This window comes from Mizuhopecten yessoensis, unplaced genomic scaffold, assembly GCF_002113885.1.
Source record: "Mizuhopecten yessoensis strain PY_sf001 unplaced genomic scaffold, ASM211388v2 scaffold716359, whole genome shotgun sequence".
Taxonomy (NCBI): domain Eukaryota; kingdom Metazoa; phylum Mollusca; class Bivalvia; order Pectinida; family Pectinidae; genus Mizuhopecten; species Mizuhopecten yessoensis.
Window position 1 is genome coordinate 1,923,954 of NW_018480077.1, and position 17,099 is coordinate 1,941,052.

The following is a 17,099-nucleotide window of genomic DNA, read 5'->3' on the forward strand; positions in this document are numbered from 1 at the left end:
ATTAAATCACATTCCTAAGCCTAAATGATGCATACATTTCAATTGGTCATTTTATGATGTTAGGGTTGGCTGGGCATAAAACAGTCGGGAAATGGTTTAAAACGTTCTGTAGATGAACATTTAAACATGAACAAAACAAAATGTACTTGAAATATTTTATTACACCGTTACAACCAAACACCTGTTGAACAGAAATACTGTTTGCCAACACTACTATGTGTATGGTGTGGGACACAAAGGCTGGATCCAGTACACTAACTACAGGGTTGTGTGTACAGGATATACATAATGTATTCTCCATACAATATCCACATGTTTGTACCATTTAAACTTCCATGTTTATGAATCCCACACTTCAGAAGAGGGTTCCTGCATATATATGCAATGCTTCGTCTATAACTGAAGATCACCCGATAACATTTACCTCGATCCTTTGTACAGAATAGATTAAGGGTAGGCTTTTGAACACCTAACCGAGATATACAATTACAACTATACGATGCATGCATCAAGTCCAAATAAGAGTTAGAAAATAACAGATTATGCAACACTGTCCCCTGTGTAAACCTCCTTGCGAGAAAATTCTACGAATAAATCACAACATGACACAAGATTCCATGGAGATATTGGAATATCAAGCTGGGTAGATATTACGGCCAATTACTGGTGTCTTCTATAGGGTAGGTGTCACATCTATAGGTGTACACTGCAAAACATTGTGTATTAAATACCTGGGAAGGTAATTTACCTCGATGTAGATTCATTATGATGAAGGAGACAGCCTAATGTCACTTTACCATTAATGTCCGTGAATTAGACTTTACAGTAAATGTTCACAAAAATTGATGATTAAAAAATAAATTGATAAGATAATGATTATGAAAACTGAATTTATTAAACTTCTTATATACTGTTAAATATATGTTTGTCAACAACTAAAGAATGCCAGGAACTATATATATATATGTGTGTTCTGTCATTTTAAAGATACAAGATAAATTAAACCTGCTATCAGCAATTTAAAATTTACTGAATGAAAATGAAAGAGCATGAAATTGATAACGAAAATCAACAAAATTGATAAAACATTAACAATCTTAAGTTGCTGTAATTTGAGAAAGTTTAACTGTATAGCTAGCCTAATTACCACCAGTCAGTAAAGTTGGCCACATATAGGTATGATTATTTATGTCCATGTAAGATCTAGGAGATTGGTACCACCAGTCAAATGGAATTCCTCCAGTATTATAACACAAGTATGCCAAAAAAGTCAATCAAAGGGATCAGTTTTCGTTCAGCCAAGGGCAATGAAGATACCATCTCCAAAACTTTGTGTAGTAAACAACATTGGCAGAAAGGTGATTATAATTTCACTGAATGAGTTTGTGAAAAAAAAATTAAAAAAATTAATGTGATTAAAAAAAAGGTAAGAAGATAAAACCAATGTATTATGTTTAACTTTGATGGAATGTTTTCTGGGTCAGTGATGACCCGAGATATATCCGAGTTCAATCAGATTTTTATCTTCAATGTCAACGTAATCATCCATGTGATTTAGGCTTGAAGATGAACATTATTATTTTCCAGACGGTGTATAAACTACCTCCCTGTGTACCGGACTACACACAATTATATGACCAAGCAAAATACAACCACAAGAGTTTTATCGTCTGGAGTCATCAAGTTCTAAACTCTGTAATTGAAATTTCATTTTTTTGTTCTGATTGATACAACACCCTCAAATCATAAAGTACTTGATCATGATGTGAACATCACTTGTACCAGCTTTCATGTTTAATATTGCATGACAAGGTTCAATAAATCTCAAATTTACCGTTCAAAAAATATTTCAAGATTTTCCTTCTCAAGCATAGCTGTTTCTTTAATGTATCATTAAATACCATAATAATACATCAGAAAACTTCATGCATATTTTTTAAACAAACACGAACATTATAATCTGTCAATAAAAGTATAAGCATAGTGTTATTATAGCCAGCCTAGTTGATTGATTGCTGAACCAAAATGAATTTGAAAACAGAATAATGTACTTTAAAAGTTTTCTATTACAAGTGAAATCCAATTATTTTGAATTAATCTAAATGTTTAAAATAGTTTCCATGTGTTGAATGAGAACAGAACATAACAGCATCTGCTGACGTCAAAGTAAAACTAGATTACAGGGCACAAAACCAGCTAAACTATGTCTAGCTTTCAATTAACCTACTGACACCTAGCAATGCATTTAGACTGCTCCAAATCAAAGAACAGCCAATTTCATTGTCGAAATACAGGGGTAAATGAGTTAATTTGGTAACTAAATTTTCCTAAAAGTTTTGTTCTACTTTACAAAAGCTGGAACAAGTTTATACATATTTTATGGACAACAAGAGAAATAACACCTGAAAACTAATTACAAAATAAAGATGACCAAACTGGTTTTGACACTGAGTCACGCACAAGACATCCCCGTGAATAGATACAGGTGCATGTCCAGCCATTACAAGTACATGTCCAGGCATCCATTGACCAGGATGTGACCAGTCATTAGGGGCTGGTGTTAATGTAATCCTTTATACCGACATTCCTATCTATATCTGAAGTCGGTTAATAGCACAACATCAAAGTACGACAGCGGTGACCATAGCACTGCCTTAACTGTATCCCCAATATCTATATACGATATGAATGCAAAGGGAGAAAAAGGTCTTCAAAATCATGATGGTTGGTTATCATATTAATTTACTCTAGTTAAAAATACACTCGGTAAACCTGGTGTCTTAATACAAATTTACGAAATTAACTAACATGAGTTAGATAATAAATGATAACAAACCAGCGCTCATTTGGGGAATCTCTATATCTCAAACTTCAGCTACAATATCAATGACTGGATATATACTATCAGATTATATATTATGGTAGTGTTAGAACTCTTTAATTCTGATCGAAAGTTAAATAGCTAAGCAATGGTTTTAAACTGTAATATGATGTTTAAATCTCCCGTACACACCGATATTATAGCTTCATTCCCAAGTACTTGTCTGCCATAGCAACTTCTACTGACTGAGGAAGACAATACTGGCAGGCATCACAGATCAATCAATGTTTCATTAGCTTACCAATGTGGAAGGAGAGGTATTTGTCTTACTTATTCATCAGCTTGTGTCTGTAACTAGGATTTATATACAACCGGGAACTATTGTAAATGCAAGATAAAACAAAAAACAGCTGATTAAGGAGATTCTCGTGATAATTGCCACAAGTTCGTGGAGCCCCAGTAGACAGGGCTATGACAATCAATAGACAGATTTCAGAGTAGTCTGTCAGCTCACTTTATAGAAACAGATAAATGTTTTAAAATGAGACTGAAATGCCATTCACATCCCTGTGATAAGAACAAACCACTATGTCAGGAGAGGAATCTGCAATGACCTTCACCTTTGTAAAGTAATGGATTTATGCTGCTTCAGGAAAGGGATTTTCAATGACCTTCACCTTTCAGTAGTATGTTTGGCATGTCAGGAGAGGGATTGATAGTAACCTTCACCTTTCAGTAGTATTTTTGGCATGTCAGGAGAGGGATCTCTAGTGACCTTCACCTTTCAGTAGTGTTTTGGGTATGTCAGAAGAGGGATTGATAGTAACCTTCAGCTTTTAATAGTATTTTTGGCATGTCAGGAGAGGAATTTCTAGTGACCTTCACCTTTCAATAGTATTTCTGTTGTGTTGGGAGAGGGATTTCTAGTGACCTTTTCATTATTTAATGGTTTTTGTTATGTCAGTAAAGGGATCACTAGTTAAATTCACTTTAAATAGCTTTACACTTGGACGCCGTCTCATTACACAAGTACTGTACAAGGTACAGTGAAACTTGTGTGTACTGACACCTGACCCTTTCAACACCTGACCATTCCAACACCTGACCCTACCAACCCCTGACCCTACCAACACCTGACCCTTTCAACACCCCCAACACCTGACACCTGACCCTACCAACACCGACCCTACCAAACCCTACCAACACCTGACCGTTCCATCACCTGACCCTTTCAACACCTGACCATTCCAACACCTGACCCTCCCAACACCTGACCCTACCAACACCTGACTTCACTAACACCTGACTTTACCAACACCTGACCCTACCAACACCTGAACCTACCAACACTTGACCCTACCAAACCCTACCAACACCTGACCCTTTCAACACCTGACCCTTTTAACACCTGACCCTACCAACACCTGACCCTACCAACACCTGACCCTACCAACACCTGACCATTCCAACACCTGACCCTACCAACACCTGACCCTTTCAACACCTGACCCTATCAACACCTGACCATTCCAACACCTGATGACCCTACCAACACCTTACCATTCCAACACCTGACCCTACCAACACTTGACCCTACCAACACCTGACCCTACCAACACCTGACCGTTCCAACACCTGACCCTACCAACACCTGAACCTACCAACACTTGAATTTATAGATATCCTGTTTTATATCACATGATTTTTTGTCTTGTAACCCTGGCTTTACCTGTTGGTTAGGTTAGATTTCATTTAAGGTTTGTAGGCCATAGACATGCCTTTACTTGCAGTAATCTGCATGTCATTAAACCCCTTTCCATATATCTACATCAAGGTAAGTCAGATAAAAACCTTCACATTGCATCTATTTAGAATGCATTATTGCCCATCAGACAGTAAAATTGAATGTAAGAATGTGTTTTAGTGAAATAAACACGGCTGTTTAAACCTATAAGAATATGATGAGGTATAAATGTCAACAAAGCCAGACTTGTACCACGGCCCTTGTATTGTCTCAGGTAACCTGAAGGATACTTACGTGACAGTGCTAAAGTCATGATTGTAGACACTGACACAGTATCAACATCAATCTGGATCCCACACATTTACTACAAAAATCTGAATAAAAGACAGAGCAGTTGAAGTCTACCATTTGTTTTCATCATTTTCTTGCCATCGGCGCATACAATTTCATAAATTAATTTGAGCCCAAAATATTTCTATACTTTACTTGAATTTGAGCATCCAGATATCAGAAGGGAATTTTAAACATTTCAAAAGTCAGAAACAAGAGTCAAAAATCAGGACTTTCTGTCCACAATCGACAAACTTTACAACTATATGACATATGGGTTATCAACATAACAGTTACGCTTCCAACAGCGAGGAAGCCTACAGTATTGTACAATGCTGGCAGGCCTGGTTACAACAGATCAAGTCAGCTCTATGACAGCGTTCCTGGTGTCCTGTAGGCGCAGGGTTATTGATATGAATTAGCCAATTAAATGATGGTTTATTGTGTCTAGGTGACTTGTGGTTTCATAACGAGATCATTTACCCACCTAAACAGTTAGAACGGGAAAAAATACATTTTACCAGCCATGTTGGCGTAGAAGCAAACAGTTCTTCATGTATCTAGAAAATACCTTCACATCATGTGCTAAAATATTGATCCTGATACAATTTGTTCGCAACGAAATCTGAAAATTACATAATGTATACATGTATAATATGTATGTAGACTGTTGTATTAAATGCATAGATTTTTCCCTCATCCATTCTGCAATTCTTAGGGAAAGTCAGATTTCTAGCAAAAACTGAAAGTAGGTGAACATAAAACTATTAGAAGCCTAGAACAGATAAAGATTTATGCTATAAATGGAGAAATCTGACATCATTAACACAGATACAACACAGTAAGAACACAGCCAGGCTGCCGACCTATATAAGAGTACCCTTTGATCTTCATCGATCAGTATTGATCCTAATCACTATGAGGCTTATCAATCACACTGACTTTATATATATATGTATATTCCCAAACACAAAGTTAATTGGTAGGACTACGAAAACAATATCAGTTCACTGTACATTCAAGGTATCTGGGGTTTTCAAACTATAGAACAAACTTATTTACACGGAATATGTATGGAATTTAGAGTAATATAAACTGGTTTTTATGTCTTATATTTCTATTTAAATGATAAAACTTGATACGCTCTGAAATTTCAGTCTAGTCTTACATAAGATAATAGAGGCTTTGCAAAGGAATTATGAAAGTTATATTGGGCTGGGACAAAATTTAGTGCTTAACTTTGAACATTGTATTCTCATTAGTGTTTATATGGCCATATATCCAGTTTCAGGTAATATGATTACTAGAAAGCTTATATTCATGGAGAAGGGCAGAGATTAGTCGATGCATTGAAACATTAGATGTTGAACTTAAAGATATAATTGCAACCGTGTGATTTGTGATGAGTTATCTCCCTTTCAAAACTTGTACCTCAACAGTATCACATACTAATTCTAAATAACTTGTAAGACCATTGTCAATGTGTGCAATCTTGAGCACCTTTTGAAATGACAAACTTGCCTAATGTAACCGAAGCATTTTTCGCCAATTGTTTCCAGGGCTACAAATTACTAGTTCAGCTCTGTACCGATTATGCAAAAAGGAAAAATTCCTGTAGCCGAGTCGTTAACAGACAACAAAATGGTTCACCACTGTGATGATGTGCGTGATTAATTAATTATCGTAGTCTAAATTACCGTCCATTAAACATCTCCTACAGGTGTTTCAGTGTGGAACTCTTTTAAATTGGAGATGCATGTCACGATAACATATGTTTCAGTGTGGAACTCTTTTAAATTGGAGATGCATGTCACAGTAACGTATGTAAATATCATTAAGTGTCACAGTAAGGTGGGGTTTACTGTATCCTGACATATGAATCAGTGTCTCCCTTTCAGCACACCTGTACATGTTTTTGTTTTCAAAATGGTTTATAGTAAAACATGCAGTTACTTAAAAGTACATTAGGTTTCTGAATAGCGTTGCACAGATTCAGGACCTGATAAGCTATGTGAAGACCTACCTACACACTTATTGTGTTTAAATTAGCAAAGAACACATTCACCCCTACATATTTTAACTGGATTTTCCCAGCCTCTGATTTGGTGAGGTTCAAATGTGACTTTAGAGGTGACATGGTTAATAAACAAGGAAGTTCAAAGATAGAATAAACCTGTAAGTAAGACAAATAATAGGTAACCATAGGAATAGCTATATCAATGGTTACTTTGTCCATTGTTTTATCTACATACATTTTACAACAGCTTGTTTCTACATCAATTTGGAAAACACAGTAATAATTTTATTGAAGATATGAAGATATTCCTCATTCAATCTTCATATTGGGAAAATAATGCACTTTTTTGCTAAGTGAAGGTGCCTGTATTGGGCTGTAAAACTATGCAAAAAAGATCACCGATCCTCGTGAGTCAGAAGCATGTGAGGAGTTGTAATACAAGGCTTTATAGGTATACTGGTAGTGCCATTATTGACAAATTCACCCCTATACACTTGTTAATATATCAACAAACTTAACCCTATATCTGATGCATAAGAGTACACATCTGGAGTTTTTGTCCACAACCCAAGCTTGCCTAGTCATATTGATAGCTCTATGGTAGTATACAAAGTCTATTGTGTCCAACACAGTTCAGTGCAGTACATTATAATGACAAGCAATAATCTAGGTACACCAGTACACATTTCTATCAGCTGGTGTAAGCAATTAGCCTTTCTATAGTTCATTGGAATGAGGAGTTCAAGGCCAAGCTGCTTAAAGTCTGATTATCTTCGTTCTTATAGTCACATTTGAACATTACCAAATCAAAGACTGGGCAAGTCCAGTTTACAGATGTAGGGGTGAAATTGAGCTAATTAAGGATTGAATCCTGTTTTGTTGAGGTTTATGGGGTATAAACCTCATTGGGTATTCAAGTTCAGTTGAAATGTAAATGTATACAGCAGCTTAATGCGAAATTTTAATCTAGTATATTTTCAAAAAGAATGAAATCCAAAACTTAAAGTCTATGTTCAAGTATTCAAAATGATCACCTGAAGGCAAGAAATGCAAAATGCCGCCAATTTTCAGATTATTTCTCCGAAGACATATTTCGAAATTTTGCCTTCATCATTCGTTAAGTTGACTAGGCTTTGAATATCAGGGCCCAAGTGTTTATGTTTTGAATTCCCAAAGAAAATCAAAAACATTTTATACCAGAAATGATAATCTTAATCTTTTCTCTTATCACTGCCTAATATTTTAGCCTTAACTCATTCATCCCTGATATTTCATAATGAACTATTCCAACATTTGGATTGGAAGAGTTCAAATGTGTCTTCAGGGGTGAGTTTAAGTAGCATATGCATCCTGTTGTAAGGATGTGATGTAACAAGTCTCAATGACATGACAAATGTCAAATACAGGATTCGGGTATGGTACGTGTAACAGAAATTTATCAACTCATTCACCCCTGAAGACACATTTGAACTCTTCGAATTCAGAGGTTGGAATAGTTCATTATGAAATCTCAGGGGTGAATGAGTTAAGAGGGAAATTATTTTATAACATAGTTTTAGCTTACTTTGAAAGGAACTCATCATTTTCTGCTGTTGATATCATAATCTTAAAACACTTTAGATGACATTTATTATTGAACAATCTCACACCTCTCAGGTTAAAAAATAAATCGTACCAGAAAATCCAGATATTTAACACCATTATATACACATGTACACTGCATAATATCCGAAAACATATAATTCTGGTGACATTTTTATTGTACTTTTATTGTACAATTTTTCATCTATAAGGGTCAAAATTGTGTTTCCTGCTTGTATTTGTCAGCAGACACTTTTAAAAGTGCTTATAACCATACAACACATGGCACTTGTGGGGTTTACATTAATTTAATATCTTGAAATTTTACACCAGCAAATTAAAGTGTGATAAATATGTTCGTAAGCTGATACAAGAGGGTGTATCACATTCTCTCCGTGACCTTAGCTAGTGGCAGTCCTTAGCTCAACAAAGGAGCAGGTATAACCCAGAGTCATTACCAAGTATCACATTAGACATCCAATCTTGATCCTCATGATCTACACCATTATAAATCTGGAATTCCATTCTAAACACTGCAAGTCAACAAAGCTGTTACTGTAGCAAAGATTGTTAACCTGTGTCCAGACATCAGCTAGTTACCTTTGTTGTACCCGAGTCAGTGCACTAACTTAACCTGTGTCCAGACATCAGCTAGTTACCTTTGTTGTACCTGGTCAGTGCATTAACTTAACCTGTGTCCACCCATTAACTAGGGTTACCTCTGGTGTACCTGAGTTAGTGCATTAACTTAACCTGTGTCCATGCCATTAACTAGGGTTACCTCTGGTGTACCTGAGTTAGTGCATTAACTTAACCTGTGTCCAGGCATTAACTAGAGTTACCTTTGTTGTACCTGAGTTAGTGCATTAACTTAACCTGTGTCCATGCCATTAACTAGGGTTACCTCTGGTGTACCTGAGTTAGTGCATTAACTTAACCTGTGTCCAGGCATCAGCTATGGTTACCTCTGGTGTACCTGAGTTAGTGCATTAACTTAACCTGTGTCCGGACATTAACTAGGGTTACCTCTGGTGTACCTGAGTTATAGCATTACCTTAACCTGTGTCCAGACATTAACTAGGGTTACCTCTGGTGTACCTGAGTTAGTGCATTAACTTAACCTGTGTCCAGCCACCAGCTAGGTTTACCTCTGGTGTACCTGATATATAGCATTAACTTAACCTGTGTCCAGACATTAGCTATGCTAGGTCTACACATCAGCTAGAATTTCCTCTGGTGTTCCTGAGTTAGTGTATTAACCTAACCCGAGTCCAGACATAAGCTAGAGTTACCCCTGCACCAGTATAATTATCTAAGTAGTACATGACTCTCTATAACTTCTTGGTGTCCATGATTGGTAGTGAAGTACCAGTTAGTACATGACTAACCTGTATCTACAACTGCCACTGGTGTACCAGTTAGTACATGACTAACCTGTATCTACAACTGTCACTGGTGTACTAACTACAGTTAGTACATGACTAACCTGTATTTACAACGGTCACTGGTGTACCAGTTAGTACATGACTAACTTGTATCTACAACTGTCACTGTTGTACCAGTTAGCACATGACTAACCTGTATTTATAACTGTCACTGTTGTACCAGTTAGTACATGACTAACCTGTATCTGTTGTACCAGCTAGTACATGTCTAACCTGCATCTACAACTGTCACTGTTGTACCAGTTAACATGTAACTAACTTTTGACCTTTGTCACTAATGACTATAGTGTTGAGTTGATACATAACTATCCTAACCTGATCAATTGTATTTGAATCTTTAATCATATGCAACTTCATTCAAATATTTCACTAAATCAATAAAACCAGAAAATGTTTATAACAACTACCGGTATATGCAACTATCAACATCAACATACCATTACTAGCAGTACAGGTATCCTTATATGTAACCATACATCTTTTATTCATATTTTCAAACTCTGCTTTTTGAAGCATAGGAGTTTCATCTAAGAGTTCATCTAAGGGTAATATTCAATACCACTCACAGATTTTCAAATCTGATATCCTATATTTAAAGATACTATGCTAAGCTCAGTTCAGGCTCTTACACGCGTTCTAACAACATAGCTCTTCACAGAAATATGTTTTCGCTTTCGGAACATAACAGGAAAATCAATGTTGTTGTCACGGCTTCTGAAATGCCAGTTAGTCCGACACTTCAAAGCTATTCTGTATTCAAATACATATTCTCTGTGCATTACATGTGTTGAACATCAAATGGTCTGGAGAGAAAATTATATAAAAATACATCAGGGATGATTTTGTTGATCCATAACCAAACATATGATTAAGCTGTCTGCTAAAAGGGTTTTCATGTTATACCTGTAACCCTGATTACATCTAATCAGATCTAATTTGTAGGTATGGTGTCAAATTGTTCCGGATTGAAGAAATACAGACTTATTGACACTTCAAATACAAAATGTCCTTAACTGGTGTAAAGTTTGTTTAAGTAACACGACTTGTTTCTGCTTCCCGGGAGAGTGTACCCTATTTGTATCTATTAGTATGAATAGTAAGGATATTATGTCTGTCAGCGGGTGTTAATGTCACCAATCTAAAACCTAATTGATCCTACCCTTCAGCAATAAAAACACAAAATGAAAAGACACACGGTGTTTGTGGACATGTAATAGGTAGATTGGGCACTTGTGGTGTGTCCCCGTGTCCCTATCACAAGTAGAACACTTTAAAAGATTTATTTTTCTGGGCTAAAAAACAGGACTGACCTTGTGGATAATTCTGGCTCCAGGCACATATTGGTAACACTAACAGTCACCCTATAAGTTTTACCCTCACAATTTAAGAGCCAACCTTTGTTGTCAAACATGACAGCTAAGCCAAATCAAATCACACAGAGCCTGTTAGCATGGCCTATTGAACATTGAAATCAAAGGAAAGCAGTTCATGTTAGATATTTACATTGGTAAAATCAAAAGTATCACATTATCATCTGTTCTGATAACATCAGGTAAGATACCTACCGACAGCTTCAGATATATATACATTTTTTTTTTATATAGACAATTACAGAACTTTATGAGCTGCAGGTTATCATGAGGTTGTGTATAACTACACCATCATTGTACATGTACGGATGCATGATTTTCATGATACTAAGGGTTATGACCCCTATAACTAGAATCTGTAGGAGAGACCAAAGTTTGTACATGCTAAGTCCATCGTTAAGAGTTCTAATCCCTATTTTTACACTGCACTCATCCACCCCTGAAATTACATAATGAACTTTTCTAACCTTTGAATTGGAAGAGTTTAAATGTGTCTTCAGGGGTGAACGAGTTAAAGACTAAGTTTAACCTTAAGAAGAGTTGCAATCTGTAGCTATACTGACAGGACTTCAGTCTGTCTTGGGCAAGTCTCAGTTCTGTTCCCCAACTGAACATGTACACTATAAAACCAAAGTTATATACATGGTAAGTGTTCTGACTTATAACCCAACTAATAACAAAGTTATGTACATGGTAAGTATTCAGACTTATAACACAACTAATACCAAAGTTATTTACATGGTAAGTGTTCTGACTTATAACCCAACTAAAACCAAAGTTATTTACATGGTAAGTGTTCTGACTTATAACCCAACTAAAACCAAAGTTATTTACATGGTAAGTGTTCTGACTTATAACCCAACTAAAACCAAAGTTATTTACATGGAAAGTGTTCTGACTTATAACCCAACTAATACCAAAGTTATTTACATGGTAAATGTTCTGACATATAACCCAACTAAAACCAAAGTTATTTACATGGTAAGTGTTCTGACTTATAACCCAACTAATACCAGTTACTTTTAAATTAAAAGAGCCCTAACCCGAAATTACCCGAGACATGATGACCAAACGTTTGTACATGGTGAAAGTTGTGACCCTAACGATACAACAGAAGCCGATCTGACCCCTAACTGTACACTAACGTTTGTACATGGTTAGAGTCACGGCCCTTAATGATACAACAGAGGCTGATCTGACCCCTAACTGTACACTAACGTTTGTACATGGTTAGAGTCACGACCCATAACTCTACAACAGGAGCTAGGACATCAAAGTTATGAATTGCTTGTCCACCTGCAAATAAAGCTGTTATGAGCTTACATAAAAACTTAACTATTGACATTAATGGGAAGGTTGCTGATCCATGGATGGAGGGACATAAAAAGTATGATTGCTATATTAAACTTTTGTATTGATAGATGCGGTCTAGACGATACATAATTCTGTCCCTGAGGTGTATTAGCACACAGGTGTCAAACTGTATACAGGCCCAATACATAGTAGCTAACAATATCTTCTATCTTCATCTGTAGGTATTTTATCTATCATTTTTTCTCTTCTGGTTGGTGTGTTTATACTTTTTATTTGCTAGATTTTCCCCGACATTTTGGAGACAATAATATTTATGATAAAAACATTACCCTTCAAGGGGTAAAATATTAGTTCTAGAAGAGGTCAATCAAGCTAGGAGTAAGGACACATTTACATTATTTCATACTTGGTATGACTTGTATAGACCAGGCTTTTGATCACTGTTCTAAATAGTACTATCACCAGTAAAAGCTAGCTGTAAAAAATTAAACAAGTGAAATACTTGAAAATCTGCACCAAAAAACCCCAGTACAGTGGAGCCTCAATATTTCAGCCACCTCTGTTCTAAGCAATAGAGGCTTGATCAAGACAGCTGGATTTATTGAACAATTCTGTAAAGAAAAAGCCAAACTTATTCTTAAAACTGGGAAACCTGAATAAGTGGTGGCTGACGAGGCTCAACTGTACACATGAATTTTTCACATTATACAGCATGTAGTTATAGCTATCTGGACTTACCGCGAGAACGTCCGGGAACAGACCGCTTTCCTTCGCATCCTTCTCGATGCCCTCATCGTCAGCCGTGGACGCATCTTCTTCATCCCCGTCAGGATTTGTCATAAATTCCACCAGACTTTCCAGTTCAAGGCTGAGGTGCCGTTCCTCAGCGGCACCCATTCCATAGTCAAGGGCCTGATAGATAACCAGTCCAAGTCCTTGTACAGCCTGCAACAGAAACAACAAATATACACAATCAAGATGAAATTGTACAATTGTCATGTTTTTTGCCAATTTTCTATTTAAAATTGAAAACATTTTCCCAAAATATTGTAAACATGTCTATTTTTCAGTTATTTTTTTCAGTGATACTACATATACAATGTACATGTATAAGCTTTCTAAAAAATATCTTGACAATATCTTGACAAAGCTTTTTTGTTAAAGTCTCTTTTTTTCATTGTCTCTGATTTTTACAGATTGACTAAAAACCTACATTTCATTGGATCAATTATTTGCAGATTTCACATCTAGCAGCCATGTCTCAAAGTTGTAGGGTAAATAATCAAATGAAGGTTGGTTTTTCGTTATTTTGAAGGATGCATTTTTCATGGAGAAATAGGGAATAAAAGGTAAAAACCTTGTGAAAAAACTTTTGAAGTATACAGCGTGCATACAAACAGTTGAGATGTATCTTGATGTGATTATATGATTATTAATGAATTTACACTTTGGGAAAAGGTATCAATAGTACAGGAATATGCTCAAAGTTATTTGAAAGTGAAAGTAGAATTTACATACTGATCATAACGCCGGCAAAACAAATCTTTTCAAATTTTTCCAACACGTTGACTTAAACAACAATGAACAAATTATTTAAATTCTTACTTTAGCAGTTTGTATATATATATATATATATTCACATGTTTCCACATCAATCTATGTCTGATTAATGTAGGGCATCTCACTTCCGGTTCAGACAACATTAAAAAGATCGAAAACAGCTCGATCAGTTATTATGATATTTTTCTCTGGCAAATAGAATATCATAATAAGCGGGTTCCACTGTATTAATAATCATGAAATCCAACTTTGTCAACTTGATTTTGAAAATAACTGCTATAGACTGGAAAAAATACTGTTTGGAAGCAAAATAGGATCTTATATAAATTCCTTGATACAGAAACATAATTTTATTTTTCAGTTTACACGTATAAACAATTTCAACAAAAATGTTTTCCCTTGTCCAGCTTATAGTATCCACTGGCAGAATGAATATGTTGAAAATATTCAAGCGAAACAGTAGTGCGAAATGCAATGTCTCCTATAATTGTCAATTAACCAATTTTATGTATGTATATAATTTAAGTGCATTCTGTAAATTACTTTTGTATATATAAAAATGTCTATATTCCCATCCTACTTTCTGTTCGGTTAACAACATGCCATTACGTAATATACCCTACTGTAATTACAGCCAGGGTAGATGATGCAGGTTTAATTATTTGTTATCTTGTCTTGCTCCATTTTCCCACACTTTACATGGTACTCCTTGTATATATCAAATAGCTGGTATATGATGTACAACAGAACGCTGTAATTGTTTTTTTCAACACTTCACTTTGATTTATAATGCACTTTAAACACAATCAACAAGCCATATAACAATGTCTCACTTTTAAATTGAAAAATAGGAAATTTCCTTTTAACATGAAGATGTCACCTGTCGTCACATTTCATTACATGATATACCTGTTGTTGCTGTAATAATTATGAATGCATACCGTCTGACTGTCATATGAATATCTTGACCTGATTTGACATAACAAAATGTACATCTCTTCATTTGAATAAGAGCATTCTAAATTTCACCTGAGGCCATATGAAATTTCCATAATTGCCTGTATGACATTTTTTTCGCAGGTTTGTACACACTGTACATCACGATATATAAAGGGACCAACTTTTCATTTTACACTTTTAGGTAAAGATAACTTTTCCATGCAGATGATTGTCAATTTTTCTTTAGATTTGATCTGGGTTTTTTTATTTATAGCAACTTTTTTTAGACTGTTTCAAAGATCTGTACTGTATAAAAATAACATGTCAAATAATCAATTCAAAAGACGGAACCAGTTTGGCACTGGAAATGGTGTTAATTATGTATTTGACAGCTATCCAGACTGTAATAGGAGATCTTTTTATCTATCATGTTGTTTTGACAGCGTTTGAATGTTAAAATGGTATAATGATCCCAAGTTCTACATTCTTCAGTAATATATAAGTGTACCGTGTTCGACATAATAAGTACCCTATTTTTAATTACAACAACCCTATCCTTTTTCTGTTCTAAGCCTCGAATATATTCATCGTTATTTACACATTTTTTTCGAAAAGTGTACTATGGTCATTTTTTAGCTTTTTTGGGGGGGGGGACTAGATTATTTGAAGTTCCCAAATTGATGTGTCCAGAGTTCTTATTACGTAAAATACAGCAAGTCATGTTCTATGCCATGGAATTTAGCTAAAATAAAAACTGACGTAAGAAAAACATTTTCCATAGGATAATTAATATAAATCATGCCAAGTGTCCACAGTGATCTAATTATATTTCCACCAGATTTGACCTACATCCATAGTTACATTATATACTATATAATTGTACAATAGCCAGGCTCTGAGGAATGCATACTGCTATATGGTGTCTTCAAGCCCTGATAAACAATAGTTGGTTCTGTTCTCAAAAGCTTCAATAAAGTAAACTAGCTATAATTCTACGCTTATTAATATAAAACTGAAGTAAACAGGGCTGAACTGGTCATAAAAGAAAGAATGTGTAGAAAATTTTGCCAATAACAATTTGAAATCTCCAATTGTATTAAAATTTCACAATGCCACAGATGGGGATCGACAGTGCAAGCCAGCTGGTGAATATCTGGCAACAGAATTAGCCGCAGTATGGACTTATATATCTCTAACTAATATTTCAATCTAGTAAACATCATGATACTAATTACACCGTGTCCTGTGGGAAATGTTTCCAAAAGTGTCTTTAACAAAACCGTAAAGTACAGTGTATGAAGCTATGTTTATAGATACATTATTTTTTTATAATAATTATAATAATAAATCGAAGTTCTTATATACCGCTTTATCACAACCTAGTACGTAGGTCATCTCAAAGCGGTTTACAAATTATTATCTGTGGTTATAGGGCCTTTGCAACCAGCCAATATCTGTGTTTTTCTCAACTCCCTGCAGGGGAGCACACAGCCGGTGCTGCCATTTCGGCGCTGACAGCTATAGCTAGCATTCAACAATTCTAGCACTGCCCAACCACGTACCCATTTACAGCTGAGTAGACTGGAACAAGCGGAGTAAAGTATCTTGCTCAAACATACAACACAGTGCCGTGGCGTGACTCGAACTCTTAACCCTTTGGTCAGGGGCCTGACGTCCTACCACTAGACTACCGTGCCTCCTTTATTAATTAGTTCTACATATATACCAGTGAAGATTTTCACATTTGAAACTGAATTACTTTCCAAATTTGCTAATCAGCATTCTGAATTACCACAGATACTCTACGATGAAAACTTGGATCAAAGGGAGAGATGATTGACAGGTGATAGGATGATTTACGAGGGACTGTATATGTAATTATAGGTGACCTTAATCAGTTGATAATCAGGACATGTTCATGTCAAGATGGATGCAAGACTCCATTGATACCTCAGTGATTAAATAGTTAGAATTCACA

General features: G+C 35.6%; 1 protein-coding gene across 4 annotated transcripts in view; it reads right to left on the bottom strand.

The window, feature by feature from the left end:
• Positions 1-17,099, bottom strand: part of LOC110443818 (protein spire homolog 1-like) — an 81,920-nt gene that overhangs the window by 39,669 nt on the left and 25,152 nt on the right. For all 4 annotated transcript variants that reach the window (XM_021488242.1, XM_021488243.1, XM_021488241.1 and 1 more), the window contains exon 3: positions 13,361-13,567. In XM_021488242.1, the coding sequence (XP_021343917.1) occupies positions 13,361-13,567 (207 nt within the window). The remainder of the gene's footprint in view (positions 1-13,360; positions 13,568-17,099) is intronic.